Genomic DNA, 25,034 nt, shown 5'->3' on the forward strand with positions numbered 1-25,034 from the left:
GTTTTGTGTTCGTGTATGCGAGAGAGAGAGAGAGAGAGAGAGAGAGAGAGAGAGAGTGTGTGTGTGTGTGTGTGTGTGTGTGTGTGTGTGTGTGTGTGTGTGTGTGTCTGTGTGTGTCTGTGTGTGTGTGTTTGTATGTCTGTGTGTCCATGCAGTTGACTGACAGCACGTGGGTCGGGGAATTACCTTACAGACCCCAGAAAGTCAGACACAGGACATTAGCTATAGGTCCCAGAGGCTGGTCAAGAAATACTAGGAAGTTGGATAGGGCGGCTGTTGACAGGGCGTCAGCAGTGGAAAAATGGATAGACGTGAACTGAGAAATATCTTAGGACTCTCTGGTCTTTACTTTAGTGCCCATATGAGGCTTTTTGTTATGTTTTGTTCGCGTGTTTGCATAATGTATTGCAATGTTAATTTGTATTTGCCAGACAAGTAACTGTAAAAAATCAGTGTTATTCAGCATGTTTTTGTACAGGCTTGGGGGCTGTTTTTTATGAATAAACTGTTAAACCAGAAAAAAATTCATAATGGCTTCACAGAGATATTAAATCACCGACTTCTTTCTTTGCAGTACAACAACCTGCTGACTGAGATGCGTCTTATTTACTCCACTGGGAAGGTGTGCGAGTATCACAATCCGACATCATGTTTGGTGCTAAAACCAGGTACGGTAGTATACAAAATGTAGCCTCCGTAGCAGGCTTATAGAACTGGGGGTTTGGTGGTCTTCGGCTATTTTCTGATTAGCCCAGTCCAAAAAAAACGGGGGTAATTCAACCAGGCCGGCTATGTTGTCTATATGCAATCAGAAAATAGCACATAAAAGCTCCCAAAGACCATGAAGACCCACAAAACCTCCAGTTTTTGGCATGCTATGGAGGCTATACAAAATATATGTCACCGCAAAACGAAGGGAAATAATCTGCATACTTATGTAGATAACTTTGACAAAAGACGCCAACCAACACAGGATGGTCACAAAGTAATGAAATATTGAAAATTGAGGGAAAAGCACTCATGAACAGTGATCATGTAGGTTCAAGAAAAGGTCTTAGAAAGTAATGTAAGGAAATTACTTTTGTCCAAGAGAAAAGTAAAGTTGTGATATAACTTTATCGTTATTAGATTCTATGAGAGCACCAATATGATGTACATGTAGTATAGTTTAGTGGCAGAGACCGAGAAGCGTGCATTGCGGTCGGTACAGTTTTTTTTTTGCTGTTTCCATACCTCTGAGGTGTGCTCTTTAAAAATCTGAATGATGTCACTCTGTCATCCTTGGACAATCCGCACAATATGCAAATTAGGGCGGCCATTACTGAAAATCTGGTTTTCGTCAATATCTCATATGACACAAAGTATCAGAATAATTTTGGTGTCAATCCCCATGTTTTAAGGGATAAGGAATTAGTTTAAGCATTCTCAGTAAAGATCAACCCAGTATTTTGTGCTGAATATGCAAATGTATTGCGTTTCGATCCCCTGATAGAGAAAGATGAACTTACATCTAGACATATGAAGATACCCCAATGTCTTGTCGTTAATTAATGAAACTTAATGAAACTTTATTTGCAAAATCATTCCCGAAGGCTAACTGCTTTTACAATCAAGTATAATACTCATTGCAATACAGTAATAGAAGACAGGCAACAACTGTCTGGAAAAACTTCTATTTCTACTACTACGCTAGCTATTGTGGGGTTCAACTTCTTTGTTGAAGGCAGTGGATAATGAATCGTCCCACATTCTGCATAATTAGTGGGTTTTGTGATCTTAGTAGGAACATAGACTTTTGGTGATATTCTAAATGACGAAAGATTGGAGAAACTGTTTTAACTGTTTGAAATAATTTGTTTCTCTCGGTGTCTCATCGGTCTCGTAGTGAGGACACTGGCTAACAAAATGTGTTTCATTTTCCACTACATTCATTGGGCAATATTTTCTATCTGCTTACTATCTGTTAACGAGATTGTGGTTATCATTTTGACAACACAGACCTTAGTGACTGCCTGGCTGACTCGCGTGACTACGACCGGCTGCGGTTCTGCTGGGAAGGCTTGAGGGACGCCGTGGGCAGGCAGCTGAAGGACAAGTACCCTCGCTTCGTGGAACTCAGTAACGATGCCGTCCGTCAGGGAGGTACCAGAAACACATCGAAATCTCATTACCTTTCAACTAAAAAAAATCATAACTTGTTTCCATTCCTTTCTTACAGTACGATAGATTTTTATATGGGAATCATTTCACATAGTATCCAAGTATCCGAGTTTATATAATGAATCTTTATTGTACATGTAATGTAAATGCACAAATGTGACCAAATGTGGTCGAGAGGATAAAAAACATGAGTATTGCACACTGGAACGCTATATAATGATGCTAAGTGCTAGGAGTCTATATATTACAAGTATTTACAAGTACTATATATACCACAAATACTATACTACCTATCATCTACTGTTAGTATAGTAAAGTAGATTCATTTCCCAAGCTAACCGACAGTCCCTCAGTAAGACATCTGGAGCCGCACTGTAGTTTTCGTTTAGAACTTAAGTCCTGCTGGCATTCTTAACACAGAATTTTTCAATAATTTTTTCTTGTCTTAATTATGTCATGAACCCCTAACGTTTTTGCCCTGAGGTGGCATAGTTATTTCCGTAGTCGTTGCTTTTCGCTGCGGTGTAATGCGTTGCACGAAAAATACCCCAAATAGTACCTATACAGAGTTCTATATAGATGGTACGATATGTGCAAAACAACAATTGTTGGGCTCCGCAGGACAAGGGTTTTAAAATCATGTTTAAAATTATTTATTTTGTTCCAACACAAAAAATTCTGTCACCTAGAGCTTTCGACCAGTCACTCTGGTCTTCCTCAGTAGACTGACCCAGTGAAGCTTGTCACGTGGCTTCTTTGTTGTGTTGACGTCACACTTCAAAGAAGCCACGTGACAAGCTCAACTGGGCCAGTCTACTGAGGAAGACCAGGGTGACTGGTCGAAAGCTCTAGGTGAGAGAATTTTTTGTGTTGGACCAAAAGTTTTAACTTTAAACATGTAACTACCAACACAAAAGAACTTTCATGATTGTTTTAAAATCAGCCTGTCATACAAAATCTTTCCTCAACATGGAATTTTTCCGTACAGTTCCATATTGGGAAGACACGGGTGCGTACTGGCGCTCCTGGTACGAGACAGCTGACTTCCAGGAACAACTGGAGAACCTGTACAACCAGCTCACGCCTCTGTACAACAACCTGCACGCTTACGTCAGGAAGAAGCTCAGGGCTACATACGGACAAGACAAGATCAGTGCCACTGGGCCCATCCCTGCTCATCTTCTAGGTTTGTGTGATAGATTCGAAATGTATTTGTAATGGCTAACTTCCAAAGCTGATGTACAAATGAACTCTTCTTTCTGAACATTCACAACATAAAATTATAATTACAGCGTAGTTATTGAGTTAAGATCTTGGCTTGGCTTCGTTCATCTTGAGTTAAGATAAACAAGAGAGAATTATATCTCAATCTAGACAAAAAGCACATAATACATTTCTATACTATGAAATGCTTAGGGTTATACTGTATTTATCTGTGTTGGTAGTAATCATAGTAAAACATTGAGCTTTATTCCAACACAAGGGTTACAGAGCAATCAAATTTTCGACGACCACTGTCGCCTTCATCAGGATAATTAATGAACAATCACTTCACAACGTGATCAATTGATCAATTACTTACGTCACGTATCAGTAAAGTCTCGTGTGAATAAGGTCACGTGTTTGTAAACCGTAACTCTCGCGAGATCACGTTGAGCAGTGATTGGTCATTAATTATCCCGATGAAGGTGACAATAGTCGTCGAAAATTTGATTGCTCTATAACCCTTGTGTTGGAATAAAGTTCAATGTTTTTCTATGTTAATACTATGTTTGGCAATCAGCTATAGTAAAATAATAATGACTTAAACTACTGTTCTTTTCTAATGCAATGCGCATGAATAATGGCGGTTCAAGTCTGTGTGTGCTTGGCTATTGATGAAATATTCTATTTAAAAGAAGACATACAATGTCATCGTCGTTTTATGTGCATTGCAGGTAACATGTGGTCCCAATCCTGGGCCAACATCTACAAGCTTGTTGAGCCCTACCCTGGCAAGACAAGCATCAACGTTACAGCCAAGATGTTGTCAGATGTAAGGCGCATTTTTCTTTTTATCATAACCATGACCAATTTTCTTTTGGGTTCCGCTTTTTCCATGAACCCAAGTAATGTTAGACATATCAAAGTCTTGTGCTTTCCCTTATTGTTTGAATTTGGTCGTATTCAACACATTTATTTTACTGTTTGTTACTCACTTTATGTAGTTTGCCATACATTGTACCATGTGCAATTGTCGTGCAATAAAGTTCTTCATATCTATAGTGTTACGCCACAAGCACTACAATAGTTACTTTCTTTGAAAGTACAGCTTTTTTCTTCAATCATTACTGCACATGTGTGCCTTAAAGCCACGTCCGTATCTCATAGTACGTTTCAAAACTTCCATACTTCGTATATTTATGTTTACCGAAGGAAAACATATTGTTTTTGCTCAGTTTCTTCCTCCTCTTCTGTTCCAAACACTAACCTCTGACCTGGCCAATGACATGATTTGTTAACGTCTGTCACCATGGCGACTGGTGTTGGGTTACATAATGTTGCAATTTCATGGACTGTTCTACTACTGTCACCATAATACTAGTATTACATGTATGCAAATGTGTTTGAATAAAAATTAACAGGGCAGACCATGTCCGAAGGTAAACATTATACATTTGCTTTGCAAATGTTACTTCTCTAGTTATCCCTTGTATCAACATTTAAGGGATGGACAGTAGATCGGATGTTCAGAACATCAGGTGACTTCTTGAAAGCAATGGGCTTGATTGAGATGCCGCAGAACTTCTGGGACAACTCCATGTTCGTCAAACCGGCAGACAGAGAAGTGGTCTGTCACGCGTCCGCATGGGACTTCTACAACGCGCATGATGTCAGGTAGGCAGCTGGTAACATGTAAACGTTAACAAGAAATTCAAACTATCATGAAAGTTCATCTCTGTTGCAAGTGGTAGTTACATGTCTAGAGTTAAAACTTTAGATCCAACACAAAACGTTCTCTCACCTAGAGCCTTTGACCAGTCACTCTGGTCTTCCTTCTCTTTGATGTCACACTTCAAAAAAAGCCGCGTGACAAGCCTCACTGGGTCAGTCTACTGAGGAAGACCAGAGTGACTGGTCGAAAGCTTTAGATGAGAGAAATTTTTGTGTTGGATCTAAAGTTTTAACTCTAAACAACAAATTCAAACGTTCAAAAAACGTCTGACAGCATTCTGTTTTGGATGTCCGGTTTTTAGCTCCTATATTTGCGAGCTGATATGAAGGAGGCATGAAATCCCTGGTTTCTTGTTTCCTTCTGTGTAGGATTATGATGTGCAGCAACGTCAGTATGGAAAACCTGATCACCATCCACCACGAGATGGGTCACATCGAGTACTATCTACAGTACAAGCACCATCCCGTTCCGTTCCGGCGGGGAGCAAACCCAGGCTTCCATGAAGCGGTGGGAGATTTGCTGGCTCTGTCCGTGGCCACTCCGACACACTTACAGGGAATCGGCCTCTTGGATACAGTGGAAGACGACAACGGTAGGCCTTACAGCAGAGGATCTGCCTCTAATTTTGTTGTTACCTCCATGAAAAATTGAGGTATTGTTTTTGACGTGTGTGTCTGTCTGTGTGTGTGTCTGTATATGTGTTTGTGTTTCCGCACATTTGTAGCCAGCATAACTTTTGAACCTTTGGGTAGATCGTAATGATATTTGGTATGTGGGTAGGTGTTGAGTAGGCAAAGGCTAAGGTCAATTTTGGGCGTCCTGGTGAATGACCTTGGTACTGCAGCACAACTTCCGTTGTTTGTATTTTTTGTCATAGACATACTATGATCTTGATTTTTGAGTGGTGGATAGCTTTTCCTGCCAGTAATAAGTGGTGTGGGTTTGGCCCCCCTAGCAACTTGTTCTGAAACTGCAGGGGGTTTCTGGCGAAACCTTTCAGAGCAGATAAATTCACAAAGGAACAATGTATTTTCTTGATTTTTGGTATGTGGATAGCTTAGACAGAGATCTACATTATTGTATGCAAATTATGCAAATGATGACTTTATTTGAAAGAACAGTTTTGTGAAAGTCACCTCCTATCTGTTCGATCCTGTCATGATCCAGAATCTGACATCAACTTCCTGATGAGTATGGCCCTGGACAAGATCGCGTTTCTGCCGTTCGGCTACCTGATGGACCAGTGGAGATGGGCGGTCTTCAACGGCTCTATCACTCCGGCAACCTACAACCAGGAGTGGTGGAAACTCAGGTTACACATCAACTCACTCTATGAAGCAAGTTTAAACTGCAATTTCCAACACAAGAAATAGGACTCACCCAAATTTTCGACTGTACAACTCCAGTCTTTGTCAAGGAATGAGCAATCCACCGCTTCCGTGACGTCACGCAGATAACACACGTGACTCCGTGAGGAGTGGATCATAGGTTGCAGAAAGTCTGTGGCGCCCCCCGTCTTTGTTGAGGGATGGTTGTAATGCCCTGATGTAGATAGCCTCTTTAATCCCACGTGCAAAGAAGTCCGGTTCTGAGCTAGCTCGGCTACTTCGGAGGTCTCACAACATATACACATAGAATCACCTGGACATTCAGTCTCACTGGACAAAGTAAGAATCTTGTACCCAGAACCATATTTCTTTGCACGAGGGGTTAAAGAGGCCATCTACATCAGGGCATTACAACCATCCCTCAACAGAGACGGGGGGCGCTACAGACTTTCTGCAACCTATGATCCACTGCTCACGGAGTCACGTGTGTTATCTCATTCTGCGTCCAATTTGTTGTGTTGGAAATTACAGTTTAAACTTGCTTCATAATGATTTCTACCAACACAGATGAACTTTCAACATAAGATAAACTCACTCGATTACATCGTACTTTTTGAAAAGACATAAGTTATAGAATATAATGAGTGTATTATTTTAAGTATTTTGTGTATCTTCTTTGTGCTATACAGCAAATACACACGTATTGTATTACTCCAACAGGACTCGTTACCAGGGCATCGTGCCTCCCGTTCCCAGGAACCATGACAAAGACTTTGACCCTGGTTGCAAGTACCACATAGCCGCCAACAACCCTTACATAAGGTCTCTGTGTTACAATTCATTCAAGTATTCACAGTAAAATAAGTATTTCGCTCAAGCATGTAATGTACTCTGTGTTATTCGACATCTACATGTACTGTGCGCTCCACTACGTCTTCTTTTGATTCTGCTCACCAGTAAGTCTGACATAGTATTGAAAAAGGTTTGCGGTTTTATTTGCTACTCGGGGAGTTTTAAAAGTACTTGTATGTTATAAAATTATGATGACAGATTTCTGGCCTTGCTAGCAACAGGGGAAATGAAGTAAACCCGCAGTCATCCGCGCTGTAGTCAATCGAAGATGAAGGTATATTATGATAGCCCTTGCAGTAGCACTGCGCACCAAAACACATCTGTTTTGTATTTCAATAACCACTAGGAAATATACAGTTTAGAAAAAGGTGAACATTGTTGCGACCAAGGGGAGGGGGTTAAAAGTATGATATCTGATGATAGCATTTGCAGCAATACTGCACACGAATACGGATCTGTTTTGTATGTCACGCGCCATAGGTACTTCGTCAGCTCTGTGCTGCAGTTCCAGTTCCACCAGGCCCTGTGTCAGACTTCCGGGCACACCGGCCCGCTGCACAAGTGTGACATCTCTGCAGGGACACAGGCTCACAGGGCAGCAGCAGGACAGAAACTAGCGTCAGTCTGTCTTCAATTTTTATTTCACCTACGTGTACATAGCCTCCATAGGCTTAGCATGCCAAAAAAACTGGGGATTTTGGGGGTCTTCATGGTCTTTGGGAGCTTTTATGTGCTATTTTCTGATTGCATATAGACAACATAGCCGGCCTGGTTCAATTACTCGTTGAGTTGAGCCAGTTTTAGAACTGGGCTAATCAGAAAACAGCCGAAGACCACAAAAGCCCCAGTTCCATAAGCCTGCTACAGAGGCTACGTGTACAGAGGGTTTGGTACCTTCTTCAGAAGGTTATAAGTAGCTGATTTTGTCATCGGTTATACCTTGGGGTGTAGTGCACATATCTTTATGATATTTGGTAGGTAGGATGAGCTTGGGAAAAGGAAGGTCAAGGTCAATTTTGGGTATGAAATAAATTAATGTTGGCTTTGAAATAAACTTGAACTTGGGTACTCTAGCGATTTTGTAAGGTACTGCAGCGGGGTACATGGGTATGATATCTCGTGCTGTGGACATGCTATGGTCTTGATTTTTGAGTGGGACATAGATTTTTGGGCACTAAGTATCTGGTTTGTTTTTCAGCAAAATAGCTGCTTTTTTGTGGTAACATTTTGTTTTGAAACATGCGGATGGTAACAGTACCCACCCCACCCTCTCTACCCAAAACAATTAACACACAGCCGAATGCTCCAGATGGGTGCCAGTCAACCGTGGCCGGACGCCATGGAGGTGATCACTGGCCAAAGGACGATGTCAGCTCAGCCGATCGTGGAGTACTTCCAACCACTCATCACTTGGTTGGAAACACAGAACGTCGGAGAGACACTCGGCTGGGACGAAAGCTGGACTCCTACTTGTGAGTGACTCTTTTTACACGAATCCTTTTTGCACTACTGTAGCAGAATAGGAAGGCGAATACGAATACAATATGTTTGTGGGGTCGTGTGGCTGTAGTGGCAGAATGCTCCACTCGGAACCTAGAGGTCCCGGGTTCGTCAGTCCTGCCATGCCACCGATCTTGTGCCCATGTGAAAGGCATTTTACACGACTTTCCTCACTTCGCTAAGGTGAAAATGAGTATTGTCCTGCCCCGTATTTGTACTATGTGTTAGTGGCGGCATAAAATAAGTTGATATAACTTGAGTATGCCGTCGCCATATTTGGTCATTAAATGTTGGAATATAAAAAAAGAACAATATGTTTAAGAAGGGAGAAGAAGCTGAACCTGTACATAGTAGATCACATTAGTATGTATAGTATGTAAGTGTCATTGCTGTATTCTTTTTCCCTGTTTATCCACGACCTGTACTTAGCTTGTTAGATCACAAACGTACAATAAAGGTCTTTCATTCATTCATTGTTTAAAGTTAAAACTTTTGATCCAACATAAAAAGTTCTCTCACCTAGAGCTCTTGACCGGTCATTCTGGTCTTCCTCAGTATACTGACCCATTGAGGCTTGTCTCTTAAGCTTTTTGTGTTGGATCAAAAGTTTTAACTTTAAACATGTAACAACCAACACAAACAAGAGTTCCGAGATCTCATACCTCCATGAAATATGGGCTTGCTTTGTCCTCATTAATTATGCAAACAACCTCTACATTAACATAATATATGCATAGCGACGCAAACCTTTAAGTAACTTACACATGTTACGAGGTATAAAATTCCCATCATTCACCAATAAGGATTCACAGAACTTTCACATTAATTATGCAAATTAGGTCATCATTTGCATAATTGGTATCTGTTGATGTTCCGCCTGCCACAGATTAAATAGATTACATGTATAGCAGTACCATTATATGAAACACTGTAATTATAGAACTTCCTCATTAATTATGCAAATTAAGTCCTCATTTGCATAATTTGCATTTAATCATGTACAACTGTCTCTCAGGTACCTACACACCAAAAATGATGAAAATATGTTGTTCCAATGTGGACTTATTGGCTTTGAAAGTTCTTACCAGAAACTAACCTGCAGTTCCAGAACAAGCTGCTAGGGGGACCAAACTTACGCCACTTATTCCTGACAGGATTAGCTATCTGTCACGAAAAAGTCAAGACCATAGCATGTTCAGGACAAAAGATACAAAAACCGGAAGTTCTGCTGCAGTACCAAGGTCATCCACCAGGAGGCCCATACTTGACCTTGACCTTTGTCTTTCCAAGACTTACCATCATACCAAATATCATCACAATCCATAAAGGCGTTCTGAAGTTATGCTGACTACAAAGTTGCGGAAACACAGACAGACACACACACAGACAGACAGACACACACACAGACATACATACAGACAGACACGCCAAAAACAATACCTCCATTTTTCATGGAGGTAATGAACTTTCATGATAGTATACCAATACAATATAATGTTCGTCACACTCCATATCTTTAAACTCAATGCGCTCTTGCTCTTTGATATACGTACCAATGTTCAAGGGAAGAGCATTGACTTTAATTTCAACTGGAGCTATAAGTACAAGTGTGTCTGTCTTATTTTTGCATGAAAATGTGTTGAAAGATCTAAACCTGTACATTGGTTCGTTATCCTGAGTTTATAAAACGCCCCATGTATGACCTCTCAAGTATACACAATCTAGATATCCGAAAAGTGATCACAAAATTAAGAATTACTTGTCATAAATTAAACATTGAAATGGGTCGATACAAGAAAATGCCAAATGACCAAAGGTTCTGTCCATTTTGTCCAAACATGATTAAAAATGAGCACCATTTTATAATGGACTGTACACTATACAATGATAAACGCCTATTGCTGTTCACCTTTCTTTCCGCATGTTCAATTGATTTCAATACGTTAGATCCTATAGATAAATGTAACTACATTCTCAGGGGAGATAACCAATACAGTGTTCAAATAGGAAAATACTTTAAAGAATGTTTCGATCTTAGAGACCACATGTTAGAGATTAGTTAAACTTTTATTGTTACCGCATACATATACTCTGTACGTAAGATGACGTTATCCATGTATTTAGCTTTGTTAGATCTTTAGTTGTAGAAGACCATACAAAAGTCTCTGTACGTCGATGAAGGTTAGACATCCAGGTAATACGATACGCCAAAAAGCAGTTACTCAAGCAACTGGATATGATTTTGAAAACGTCAGACGTTTCAGGTAGTATCCACTAGCTTTCGTCAGTGACTGAGAGACCAGAGGAGGAAATGCAGGTTTATAAGCACAACCTATTGATATAGGTTGTGCTTATAAACCTGCATTTCCCCTCTGGTCTCTCAGTCACTGACGAAAGCTAGTGGATACTACCTGAAACGTCTGACGTTTTCAAAATCATATCCAGTTGCTTGAGTAACTGCTTTTTGGCGTAAAAGTCTCTGTACTCTTTTGTTATGTCAATAAAGAATCTCTTTGTGACCCAGACGACTGTGAGGCGGCTGACGGGTTCACCTGTGCGGATGGATCCGGATGTGTCCGGCCGGGGGACCGCTGTGATGGAGTCACCGACTGCGCCGACATGTCTGACGAACTGAACTGTTCCATCGGTCAGTAAAATTTAGTCTTTTAATTAGCTGCAGAACACTCTCTTAATTGCTTGTGGTTGGCTGGTGTTGGTCAGTGGTGTTCGGGTCTGTTCAGGGGTCAAATTTGACTCAAATTTGACTCAAGTTCGATTCGATTCGTATAGAAAGCTTAAGGTGGGTATGGCCTAAATTCGGTCAGACTCCTCCCAAACTTAAGCCAAACTTGGTCGGCTGGTAGTCGGGGAAGGTTCTGAATGTGTGACAGCTGGGGCTTACGATAGCGTATACCAACTTAAGCTAAATAGGCTGGCATCCAGGCTAAGTAATATTTGTCGTTATATTTGTTCACTTATTTGTTTCCTTGACTTGATAATCAGTTACCATAAATTGTGACAAAACAGATGATCTAAACGAGTCATCAGGCTATCTATAGATCAACACTGAGGTTACGTATTTTTTCACGGCTTCACCAACACCACGTAGTGGCTGTAGTTAGATCTAGGCCATACCAAATTAATTTGTTGGTTCTTGGATTTAAAAAAAATATGAAGCGACAGGGCGAAAAAATAAAAAATAAAAACAGGTCAAGGCATCCTATCATAGCCCCAAATGCTACAATAGGAGCCATGAAGTCAACACAAAAGGCTGGGTAATATTTAAACAATGAATCTTAAGCTTTTACTCAAACCACTGCATTGATAGATGAAAAACTCTTACAATTAGGAAAAAAAGAACTTTCCTCAACTGTTGGGGGCAAAATATGAGTATATTTGAGTTGATTCAGAATCAGAATCTTTTTTTTTTTTGCAAATCAGAAAAAATGAAGAGGCGAATTAAGAAAAGGCATATTAAATTGGTGTAGCCTTATTTGAATAAAGTGAAATGAATAACATGTAGACATGAAATAACATGTAGACGTTTCGTTACAGATCCGACAGGGGGCGTGGTTGTCTCAGTGGTGACCGACTTTGTCTCAACTGTCGTCTGCGTGTGGATGGCTCTACTGATAGTTTATTAATTTTGGTAGATTCGGCTATGTAGAAATCGTAGGCAAAAATCTATCTTTTACAATACAATATCAAATGTAGCTATAGCTAGTTGCTGTATGGAATTATAGTTGCTGTGTCCGTGCCACAGTGACCAACACAGGTAACCACCAGAAAGTTCGGCCCGACTGCCACAGCACACTTACGGATCTTCCTAGCCGTGGCGACCCTTAATTCGGGCTTACAATGCATTACCCTCAGCAAGAGTCGGGCAAAGATCCATTGGCAGAACTGCACATTTCCCGTTGGCTGCCCGATGCTCCGGTTTCGACCCGACTTTTTGCTGTCCCGAGCTTTCCTACAGTATAAACCCAGAATTGGCCGGGTTGCCGATGTTTATATCGGCCTAAATATTCCAGAGCGCGACCACAAAGTACTTAAATCGCAAGTTTACAAACCGGGCGGCCATCTTGTATGTAGTCGGGAATGTCCGGTACGGCCGTCAGGAACTCTCGGTAGCGGCACGATTACCGAAGCGCGACCGAAAGCTCTCCGATCATAACCGGAAAGGCTACCGAACGTTCCCGACGGCGCTACCGGACATTCCCGACTATATACAAGATGGCCGCCCGGTTTGTAAACTTAGCGAGTTTAGTAGTTTCTGTGGAATATTTGGGGACGGGCAACCCACAGGCCACCCAGATCGACGCGAAGAGAACAAGAGGACCACATGTAGCGAGGCCGCCGCACAGACGGAGTCTGGAGCCAATAGTTTCAATAGTCAATAGATTTAATTTAGAAGATAGCGATACATGTATACCATGTCTGTATCTTGTCCTTATCTTGTTTTGATTTGTCAAGTTGGCATGGGTGGGTTGGCAGTAATCTCCAAGCAGATCCCTCTCGGTGGCAAAAAGACAGTATCAAATTGGCCAGGCAGTATCCATTAGCCAGAGAAGGCCCGCGGCCACCGATGGGTAGTGGGGGTAGCGACAAAAAAAACGGCCATATATAAAAAGGTAACGATCATTACCCCACAACCTCTGCTTGGAGAGTACGTTGGCAGCTCAGAGCACTATATATAGTAATCTGTCTCGGGTAGCTTGACATATACTTTTTTCTGTCTCTTTCCCTCTGTCCAAGTCTCTGTACCGTTGAAAAAGTTGTTAAAAAGAAAATAGTTAGAACTCTTATTTCTCTTCTCTAGTTTTCCTTCTTTTTATATTTAGTTATACCCTATATATATTTATATATATAGTTATATTATTTAATAAAATCAAATTCAATCAATTTTTTTATTCAGTAAGACTTTCGCGGGCAAATACCCGAATTACGTCCTGATTACATGTACATAAGTACATACCGCATTAAAAACAATGATGTTTTGCACTAGTACTCTTCATTGTACACATGAAAAATGGCAAGCACAATATTACAACATTTGAAAACGATTACACAAATTAGAATTCATACACAATATGCGGTTATCACGTAGGATTTATCTAGATGCTATAACACTACAGGTGAATTGTCTTGTTATAGAGGCGAACAACGCAATGATAAGTCTCTTAGTCCGGGCTTTAGGTAGACTGATTGTGCCAGAGTTTCTGAGAGACCGTCCCGTGGCACCTGACCTAGTGGGTGGCACTAAGTCAAAGCGGAGTAGAGATATATCATTATTTATGTCCTACCTGGGCCGCGATTACGTTCGATACGGGTGTTCCGGCCCGTGTGATAACTAGCGGTACGGCCCGGGGGTTCTTAACGCGTACGGCCCGGGCCTTCCATATGTTCCATTGAACGATTCGAACGCGTTTCGCCCTAACCGCTTGCACCGCTTTCGAAAATTCGAACACAAAATTCGGGCGTTGGAATTGATGTTGTTGCATTGTTTGGGTTTAGGGACACCAAATGTTCGCCTATTTCGCATTAAAAGGCGTGTTTTCTTGGGTGGGTATGACATAAATAAAAAACAACACGGTGTATTGCGCATCACCCTCGGTCCCAGCCCTCCCGCGGATCGGATCTCCCTCCGGGCTTCGGCCGTCGGGCGATCCGACGCGCGGTCGGGCTGGTACCTCGGGCGATACGGAATACCCCGTGTTGTTTTCTACATTTATATATTTCTGTAACGTGTTACAGACATGTTACAGACATGTTACAGACATGTTGTTTTACCCCCACCTCTATTGAAGGCTGTTGACCTTACGTTCACCTTGAGCTCGCTTATGTGCTTTCTTCAACTGGTGGTCGGTATTATTTAAATCCATGTTAAACTCTGTGGTGTCGAAATACCGAACAGTAGTCACAACTCTCTATACGATACTTATTACAATAGTTTCTCTGTATGAAGATAATTCAAAAGATAGAGATATATCATTATTTAGACATTTATGTACAGACATTTATGTTTTTTTACCCTCACCTCTATTGAAGGCTGATGGCCTTACGTTCACCTGACTTACATGTATGTCATACTAAATTGTGTTTTCTTCAGCTGTTGGTCGGTATTATGAACATTCATGTTAAACTATATGGTGTCTAAATACAGAACAGTAGTCACAACTCTCTTTACGATACTTATTCCAATAGTTTCTGTATGAAGATGATTAAAAAGATAGAGATGTATCCTTATTTAAACATTTCTGTACAGACATGTTTTTCACCCCCACCTCTATTGAAAAACCGGTGCAATAGCTCAATTGGTAGAGTGCTCGCTTTCTAACCAGGAGGTCGTGAGTTCAAACCCCGGCCGGGTCATACCAAAAATGGTACACACTTCTTTCTCTGCTTAGCACTCAGCACATATGAGAAAGAGAGTGGGAAGGTCAAACACACAGCACTACCAACGGACCAGCCCCCTGCTGTAGTGCATTGCACAACTGTGTGTCGCCCAAGGGCAGCAGAAATGGAGATGGGCACCACCCTACGCTCTGCATAAGGGCACGGGAAACCTTTAACTTTTATTGAAGGATGATGACCTTACGTTCACCTCACTCATGTTGTTTGCAGTTGGCTAGTGCCAGTACAAAAACCAGGACCAAACAACACCTCAGACACTAACAACAGACTCAGGGCTCAGTCAACAAACTGACCAAACAACAATACAAAGGAAAGGTCTATGCCAGGTGCGGTGCGTGTGTTACATGTAAGAACGAACTTAAGGCCACACCAATTTAATTTCTTGGTTAACGGATTCGCCCGCTTCATTTTTTCTGATTTGCAAAAAAAAAAAAATTAAAATTCAGAATCAACTGGAAAATGCTCATATTTTGCCCTGAACAATTGTTGTTAGTTATCCCATCTTTCAATGCAATGGTATCATTAAAAGTTAAAAATTCATTGTTTAAATTTTGAACCAGCCTGGTGTGTTGACTTCATGGCTCCTATCATACCATTTTGGGCCATAATAGGATGCCTAGGCCTGTTTTTATTTTTATTTTTTGCCCATTATTTTTCAAGAAAAATCCGTTAACCAAGAAATCAAATTGGTGTGGCCTTACGAATGATGATCATGAGTTACAGACGCTAGTTTGGATGCATATACGACATACTGGCATATGCATTACACGAGAATTTCCCTCATGTTTCTTCTTCTTCTTCTCCTCCTTCCATTTCTTTAAAGGGATTCAACTCTGCCATTTTTGGGCCAAATAACATGAAATTTGGCATGAAGGTATAGTGGGCAAACACCCCGGAACGTTTTTGTCATTTTTTGGATACAGGCTTTTAAAATTGTTTAATTTTTTATTATTTTTTTGGCCATTTTCAGGCAAAATCTGTACATTTGAGACTTAGTATTACAACCAAATCATCTGAAATCTTTCACAAACTCAAAACATGGCTCTCCGCAAGCAATGAAGCATCATTGGCATGCGCTCCTTTAAAATTGTATAATTTGGGACTTTTGAGTGTTTTCAAAGCCAAATAGTGAAGTATAGTTACTGTATACTGAAGTGAGTCATCGCTAAGGAATGCCGAGCAACAGCCAATAGCATGCAGCTTTCGAGATCGTTGGGCAGTTGTAATCTTGCTGATTGGGTGCTGGGTTTAATTGGATTAACTCATGATTGGGAACCTGTCATGTGAACTGCATTCAGCTGCTTTTACAAGGTTTGTCACACTTTTCTGCAATGTGGGGCTTAAACTTTTTTTTTATCCTTTAGGCCACACTATCTTAATTTTATGGATGACATCCTCTGATGAAGACCCCCAAACTAGTACGCGCGGGTGAATAAAAAAAATTCCGGCCACAAATAAAAATGCTATTAAACCGCAGGAATACAAAGCTAGTATGATAATTGTGAATTGCGGCAGTATATATATACGACAAGCCGGTACAAATTCATGAATCTGCACTGTACGTATGTACTGAGTTCTTGAGCCGTATAGCTTCGGTAGCCTGGGTGCCAGGTGCCGTGTTGTCGCTAACTACCATGGACTTCCCAGGCCTAGAGCCAGAGCCTAGGTGGACGTGATCTTTTTTTAGTACAGGCGAAAATCAATGCGCGCCCGGATGTCATCCATAGAATTAAGGCAGTGTGGCCTTATATATTTTTCATTGAATTGAATACACCCCCTCACATTAATTGAATTGAACACAACCTCAAATCTACAAAGTAAAGCCTTAACTTCAGTACAAAAGCGGCATTTGGTAACTTGAGATACTTAAAACAGCCTAGACACTAAGTGATAACGGATTACTCCCATGGATAGGAAACAGCTATATCCTTGATAAAGGGACACTTGGCTGACAGGATATACATGTACCAAAGACTAACACAGACTCGGCCACTCTAAGTAACCTCCATAGCATGCCAAAAACTGGGGGTTTGGGGGTTCTTCAGGGTGTTTGGGATCTTTTATGTGCTATTTTCTGATTGCATATAGACAACATAGCCGGGCTGGTTGAATTACCCCCGTTTTTAGAACTGAGCTAATCAGAAAACAGCCGAAGACCACCAAACCCACAGTACTATAAGCCTGCTACGGAGGCTACACTCTAAGATTGGAGCCAATCGTTTTTCTTGTACTAATACAAATTTATTCAAATTTTCTAAAACTATATTAAATTGTTGTTTTTTTAGTTACGCAGCGGAATGCTAACATTTAATAAAAACGTAGTATGGTTTTAGAAAGGAAAGGAACAATCCAAAAGTCAAATTTCCCCAATGACCAGCAATTCGTTGTGCAAAAGCCAATCGACAGGCAAAATGCAACGCGTATCATGGAAAAAACAATCCATGTTATTTGCTGCTCCACCAGTATATTCCAGCCCCTCCCCCTGGTAAAACTTAATGGTATGTTCCAGCCTAGCTGAACAAACGTCCCACTAGAACACCGCCCCACGAACAGTCGGTAATTCAGACAGTATGGCAGGGAGAGCGGGAGTTTTCTGTCTGCTGTTAGTGGCGCTGTCAGCTCAGAATGTCTCTCCTCAGGGCATCACAGACGAGCAGCAGGCCTGGGACTTTATCTGGGACTACAACGCCAAAGCTGAGCGGGTTTACTACGACAGTGTCGTGGCGGCGTGGAACTACAACACAGACCTGACACAGGAGAATAGCCAGAAGCAGGTAAGACTGGGGATGGCTCCTCCCGTGGCGCACTGTGGGATTTCAAGGTTGCCTGTTTTGTGCCTCAGGGGGTCACCGAGTTTGGCGCCGGTGGAGGGGCTATGTTTGGAGTGCCCTAAGCAGGTCTTGAACTTGAAAGATCCAACTTAACCCAGTAAGGAGAGAATTTATCCGCGGATTGACAAAGAAAGTTCTTCCATTCTGTAGTGCGTGCAACATTTAACAACAGGTTATATTCCCGCCATACCCCAGCCTCCCCTTAGCCACAAGCCCCCTGTTTTAAGTTAAAACGAACCCAAGCATCAAAGCAAAGTTGTGTATGTGAGGAAAACGGAAAGAACTTTTCCGCCAAGCTTAGTTGCCGTCTACGAGACGCCATTAGGCATACATACAAATCGTCAAGATCTTAGCTATGTGTGCTTCGATAAACAAACTCAGCATTAGAAGAAGAAGTATTAGTAGAAGAAAATTTAAAGACATCCAATGCAGTTTTTAGGGCTTGGAAACCCGATTTTTCAATATCTTTATATTTCAAAAAAGTCAATATTCTTGTTACTTATCTACATACTGAGTTGAAACCACACTATCCCAATGTATATTGACCCTCAAAGAGCAAAAATACCCAAACTTCTGACAGAAAATGGTTACAGGAAGGGCTCTGGGCTGATTTTTAGGGTACCACCCATAAAATAAAGGACTCATCTTGGGGATTGTTTCTGCAGTTTTAAATCCCTAAAGTATGAAATGCTAATTTAGATGTGCTAATGTGAAGCAGTATGTGTCATTATCATAAAGATTGCCTTATTCAGAATATTTCCAGTTTTGCTGCTCTGAAATCGCATTGGATGCCTTTAAGGCAAAAGCGCTTAAAAAGTTTGAAATTGTCGGCTACGTTTATATCGTCCTGTTTTTGATACATCGTATTTGACTTTTGAAATGAGCCGTTGGCGATGCTGTTGGTTTAAGGTTTTGCGCCTGTGTATAACCGTCGACTGACGGACATGTCATTGTTAATGAACCAATTTGCAAAGCTGTACCAACAACAGACTTACAGCGCCAGTAAACTGTACGTCCGAAGGTTAATATTCCATCAAACGGTTACTTTGATCACATAGACAAAATAGACTACGTTTGCTGGTCTTAATTAAGCACATAGTTGTAAGAATTCTTCGGAAAGTGTATTTGTGGTTGGTGCAAAGGTGTTTAGAAGCTTAAGTGTTGTGTTGGCTTTGAATTTGGTCGTTACGTAACTGTCAAGTTGGATCCCGGTCAAATTCGTTGTACCACATGTGTTGTCGTGTGGTGTAGCGACAGAGTGCGCGACTCTGAACCTAGAGGTCCCGGGTTCGAGTCCTGACATGCCACCGATCTTGTGCCCTTGGGAAAGGCACTTTGCAAGACTTTCCTCACTTAACTCAAGTGAAAATGAGTATTGTCCTGTCATGTATTTGTCCCCTGTGTTGGTGGCGGCATTAATGTAAGTTGAAAAAGCTTGAGTGTGCAGTCACCACGTCTGGTGATTACATGTTGGAATAAAAAAAGGGGGATCCCGGTCACATTCGTTGTACGATTGTTGTACTGTACTATCGCAGATTGGGGACATTTCTTGGTTTGTCGTGCAACTGAGTTAAGATATTTTGTTACGAGAAAACTGTCTTAGATCCTTGTCGGCGGTTGTTTTAGCCTGGTATCCAGTCTTACGTGATTGGGGGTATTGGGGTGTTCGGGCAGGTTGTGCCTTTGGGGGCTCTAATAGCTTCCCCCGCCCAGTGCAACAGACCGTCCCGGTAGGAGTGTTACGCTAATAAGAGACAGAATCTCTCGTGAAATACACACCGGGAAACCTATGTGAGTCGGGCGGGCCAGAGCTCTTGCGGTCCCGACCACGATCAGACTGGATACCGGTTTACGGTTGGTTCTGTGACACAAATGGTACGTCACCAAAATCGCAAGACGAACAAAAAACGTGACCGCGCCGTTAGCAAACAATTTTCTGGCACGGGTACATGTACATTGTGTATATGGCCGTTTGTAGATGGGCTCACTTGCAGTCGTGTGCAACATGCCAGAGGTTACGTAACACATACGACAATTGCGAAGTCATGGGGTGGGGGCGGATTGAAAACTTCACATTTCTAGGACTTCGGTTGACTAGTGGAGGGTGGGGGTGGGAGGGTATGTTGTCAAACAGGTGTCGCTATGCCCACATCCGTGAAATATGTACAGTCAAGGAGGTTAAATGGTTAAGCCATCTTGGTCCAGACGATTGAAGCACCGTTTCTTACAAGCATATACAGTCGTGTGCAACATGCATGAAGTCAGAGGTTACGTAACACAGGAAACCACTTGTATGACGTTCAATTTTGGGACGAAAACCACAGGCCGAAATTCTGAAAGAGTACACCTCGAAACAAGACTTTTTACACCAATCTCTCGCACATACGACAATTCCGATTTCATGGGGTGGGGGGCGGATTGAAAACTTCACAGGACTTCGGTTGACTGGCGGGGGGAGGGGGGTATATTGTCAAACAGGTGTCAATTCCCACATCCGTGAAATATGTCCAGACAAGGAGGTTAAATGGTTAAATCTTCTGGTCCAGACGATTGAAGCACCGTTTCCTACAAGCATACACAGTGACAAGCATATGGAGTGTTTCTGCAATCGTTTCTGCAACAATAACAAAAAATGACTCTTAAGTTCTTATTACGTGTCCTGTTTTACAACGACCTTCACCGGCCCTTATGTAATACAAGCATGACTGTTTATAGCTATATAGTCCTTGGAGACATGTAGTGCCAGTTTCCACCTGCCGAAGGTGTTTGGTCAGCAAATATGACAAGGCAGAGACATGCCCCACCTGTGTTTATCACCGTTCCTTGCTTTGGGTTTGAGTACAGTTTGAGAATTGCTTATAAGGCCAAACCGACTTAATTGTATGGATTACATCCTGTAAAGAACCCCAAACTAGTGCGCGCGGGCGAATAAAAAAAATTCCGTCCAAAAATAAAAAAAAAAACTACTAAACCACAGGAATACAAAGTTGGTATTGTGAATTTTCGGCAGTACATGGTGACGTATACGACAAGCCGGCACATGCTGGCCTTTTGTGGAATTTATGAGTCGTATGTACTGAGCTCTTGAGTCGTGGAGCTGCGGTAGCCTGGGTGCCCGGCCCCGTATTGTCGCTAACTACCATGGACTACCCAGGCCTAGAGCCAGGCCAGAGCCTCCGAGGACGTTATCTTTTTTTCTTTTTTATAACAGGCACAAAAAAAAATCAATGCGCGTGCGGATGTCATCCATAAAATTAAGGCGGTATGGCCTAAGATTCACTGTGATATGTCTATTAATGCTTGTCATAGTTGTAGTAGTGTAATTCGAGTCGAGAGAGATGTGGTTTGCTTTATATAGAGAATGGTTCAAACAAATGGTTCAAACAAATGGTTCAAACTAATGAGTGCTGTTCACCCTGTTACTTCTTTTGTTTTCTTTTTGCGACATTTTTGGAACTTATATCTTGTCAAAATCACAATCAGTTATTCGTTCTATGCTACCGTGAGAAAATTGCAGGTAAACAATGGCCGATTGTGTACCCTGAAGAGGAAAAAATGTTTAGTCGCTCAAATGGTCGTAACAGTTCTCTCCAAGCAGAGGTTTGGGTTTTGTGTGTGTTTTTTTTTTTGGTGTGCTTTTAGACTTTTTTATCGGGGTTTCTTTTTTGCACTGGAATTTTGCACTGACAAAGAGACTCCGATAAAAAAGCCTATCAGTAAAAGCAAGCCAAAAATAAAACTAAACCCTAACCTCTGCTTGGAGAGTATCGTAACAGTACCTTATTGTCTCGTGAAAAAGCGACAACGCCCGTTTTGTGTAAATATCCCTTCTGTAAGTGCATTCCGCATGTGTCAGAAACGTTTATTTTTGTGGAGGTGGCTACAAACCCCTAAAAAGTCGTACAAGAAGACTGAAGAAAAAGGTCTCCTGTTCTCTTATGCCGGGCGTAGGGTGGTGCCCATCTCCATTTTCGTAGCCCTTGGCCGACACACTGTTGTGCAAGGCACTACGTACAGCAGGGGGCTAGTCCGCTGGTAGTGTTGTGTGTTTGACCTTCCCACACTCTTTCTCATATGTGCTGAGTGCTAAGCAGAGAAAGAAGTGTGTACCATTTTAAAATTCAAAAGTCATACAAGGGCATGGTTAGTTGGACGACGGTTAGTCTGCCATGCTTTCGAACTTTACTAGCCTGGTATCCAGTCTTACGTGATTGGGGCTGTTGTTCAGGCAGGTTGTGCCTTCGGGGGCTCTAATAGCTTCCCCCGCCCAGTGCAACAGGTCATCCCGGTAGGAGTGTTACACTAATAAGAGACAGTATGCTTGGGGATTTGGTTTCCTCCAACACGATAGAGGGATTATCAATCTCTCGTGAAATAGACACCGGGAAACCTATGTGAGGCGGGCGGGACAGAGCTCATGCGGCCCCGACCACATTCAGACTGGACACCAGGCTAGATACCAACTTTACAGGAGGACGATTGTGTAAGTGCATCTACACTGGGTCTGAGATGTTAATTGAGTGTAAAATGTTAACAAGGCGACGTGTTTTCGCCTCCACGGATAAACACCTTCTGTTTATCCTTAGATAACCTCTGACAAACGTACCTTTGTACACCTCAGAGGGTGTTGCCACTTGGCAGAGGTTCTATCTCTCTATCTATCTATCTCACTGCAATTTTACTTTCTTAATTTGTGGACAAATTTTCTTACACGAAGAAATTTCAAGAATAAATATGTATTAATAAGAAAAGTTTTCTTCAAGTGAATTCTCCCACAAAGAATATATTTCTCATTTTTCTTGAATTTTTTTTTCTGAAAAGCATAATCACCCTCAAGAATTTCTAGAATTTCAAGTTTGAATGTCTTGACTCTCTTGTCTAGCAATATAGTTTTTCTTGCCTTCTTCGTCCCAGTAAAGAAATACTTAGAATTTATCTTCTAACTTTCTTGTATTTCTTTTCATAAGAAAAAGCAGGAAACTCAAGATATAAAAAAACGTGATGGTTAGAATAACATTCTTAGATATTCTTGTTTTTCTGATCTAGTATATCTCTATCGATCTCTCCATAGCCTCTTTCTCTGATGTCAATTACGTTAATTTTGAACGGTTCCCCGGTTTATTCTTTTCGAGTTAATTGTAACATTATGTCAACCGCCCAAAATTACATTTAGCAACAAAACGTTTTTAATTCTATTTGTGTCATTTGTGACATCTTTTGGGTGGGGAATGTGGACTCTCGCTTCATCAATTCGACTGTTTGTACTTTTCTTTCACATGTATTCTAGGTTAGTGTTTTGCATTGTTTAGTAATATTAGTTTTATTCGTATAAGTGGCGGCGCTAACATAAGTTACCTAACTTGAGCCCGTCGTCACTTTGTCCTGTACCCTTATTTTGTTTATTGTATGCTGAATAAAAAAAATTACGTTCAAGATAAAACGGGTGTCGTGTTGGAATTACGACGCAGCAAAGTTTATATCAGAATCCTTGAAAAATCATGTTTACAAAACGAATCAAACATTTACCACAAATGAAACTTTTATCAGTACACAAAAAGAACACAGAGACGTGGAACAGAAAATCCGGGTCCAGATCTAGTCACAGATATTGTGAGAGGTCCCGGGTTCGAGTCCTGACATGTCACCTGTTCGAGTCCTGACATGTCACCGATCTTGTGCCCTTGGGAAATGCATTTTACACGACTTTCCTCACTTTACATAACTCAAGTGAAAATGAGTATTATCCTGTCCTGTATTTGTACTCTGCGTTGGTGGCGACATAAAATAAGTTTATATAGCTTGAGGGTGCCGTCGCCACGTTTGGTCATGAAATGCTGGAATAAAAAAAAAGATAAAGTCCGATCCTGTTAGAAATACTAAGTAACACATTACACAGTACACGATCCGATTTGACACATATGTCTGAGTCAATGCAAAAAAAACCTGTCATTCTGCACTGTTAGTATCGCAAGTGGAAGAAAATGTATCAGATCAATGAGGCATACGTAAAAACTACCTCTGCCTACATCGCTTTAACGAAATGTCACCGGGTCAAAGAGTCACCGGTAACAGATAAACTACCTGGGAGAGTTGCCAGGTGTGTAACAGTGTGTGCGTGTGTGTGTGTGGGGGGCGTTATAAGAACTTTATTGACACAACAAAAAGTACAGCGACTTTCGTAAGGTCTAAGACATGTAGATAATTATACAGACAAATATACATGGGTAAATATCCTACGTATAGAACAATAGGTGGGTCAACTAATACTACTTGTTCTAAGATTTAAGCATTCTTTGATATATTTACCTATTTGTACACAGTAAGGGTTATTGCCTTCTAGGATGAACTTAAATTTATCTATAGCATGAAATGTAACAAATTCTGTTGAGCAGGCGGAGAGAAGGTTGAACAGCTTTGTGCGTTTATCGTTATATAGTGTACAATTCAAAATAAAATGTTGTTCGTCTTCAATATCATTGGGACAGAATGGACAAAACCTCTAGTCGCGAGGGATTTTTTTATATCTTCCTAATTCCATATTCAATTTATGGCTAGAAATTCTCATCTTTGTAATAGGCGCTACCAACTGACCCCGCCGATGGGTTTTTCGGCCGAGCGTTTAGAGTGTCAGCGTTATGAAGCTGGTGCTCGGGAGGTCGTGGGTTCGAACCCCGGCCCGGGACCAGAAGGGGTTTTATCTGTTTCTACTGTCTCCTCCTGTTTCTTACAGGTGACATGAGGTGATGTCAGGTGAGACGATGTGAACAAAAGTCTATAGATGTTGTCAGACTGGTGTTATGTGCGGTGTATTCACTATCACAGCAATGACTGTGCGGTGTATTCACTATCACAGCAATGACTGTGCGGTGTATTCACTATCACAGCAATGACTGTGCGGTGTATTCACTATCACAGCAATGACTTAGCCTCTGAGGCTTATGGAACTGGGGGTTTGGTGGTCTTTTCGGCTGTTTTCTGATCAGCCCAGTTCTAAAAAACGGGGGTAATTCAACC

At 41.4% G+C, this 25,034-nt stretch overlaps 1 protein-coding gene across 1 annotated transcript in view; it reads left to right on the plus strand.

The window, feature by feature from the left end:
• LOC109483913 (angiotensin-converting enzyme-like) overlaps positions 1 to 18,135 on the plus strand; it is a 21,378-nt gene extending 3,243 nt beyond the window's left edge. Inside the window, exons 3-14 of the mRNA XM_019787053.1 lie at positions 575 to 668; positions 1,999 to 2,142; positions 3,149 to 3,346; positions 4,098 to 4,195; positions 4,868 to 5,037; positions 5,464 to 5,687; positions 6,263 to 6,407; positions 7,144 to 7,245; positions 7,756 to 7,893; positions 8,572 to 8,747; positions 11,300 to 11,422; positions 17,839 to 18,135. Of these exons, the coding sequence (XP_019642612.1) occupies positions 575 to 668; positions 1,999 to 2,142; positions 3,149 to 3,346; positions 4,098 to 4,195; positions 4,868 to 5,037; positions 5,464 to 5,687; positions 6,263 to 6,407; positions 7,144 to 7,245; positions 7,756 to 7,893; positions 8,572 to 8,747; positions 11,300 to 11,422; positions 17,839 to 18,113 (1,887 nt within the window). The 3' untranslated portion in view covers positions 18,114 to 18,135. The remainder of the gene's footprint in view (positions 1 to 574; positions 669 to 1,998; positions 2,143 to 3,148; positions 3,347 to 4,097; positions 4,196 to 4,867; positions 5,038 to 5,463; positions 5,688 to 6,262; positions 6,408 to 7,143; positions 7,246 to 7,755; positions 7,894 to 8,571; positions 8,748 to 11,299; positions 11,423 to 17,838) is intronic.
• Positions 18,136 to 25,034: the final 6,899 nt, after the last annotated feature.

The sequence above is a fragment of the Branchiostoma belcheri genome, unplaced genomic scaffold (genome assembly GCF_001625305.1).
Source record: "Branchiostoma belcheri isolate BF01 breed outbred unplaced genomic scaffold, Haploidv18h27 scaffold67, whole genome shotgun sequence".
NCBI classification, from domain to species: Eukaryota; Metazoa; Chordata; class Leptocardii; order Amphioxiformes; family Branchiostomatidae; genus Branchiostoma; species Branchiostoma belcheri.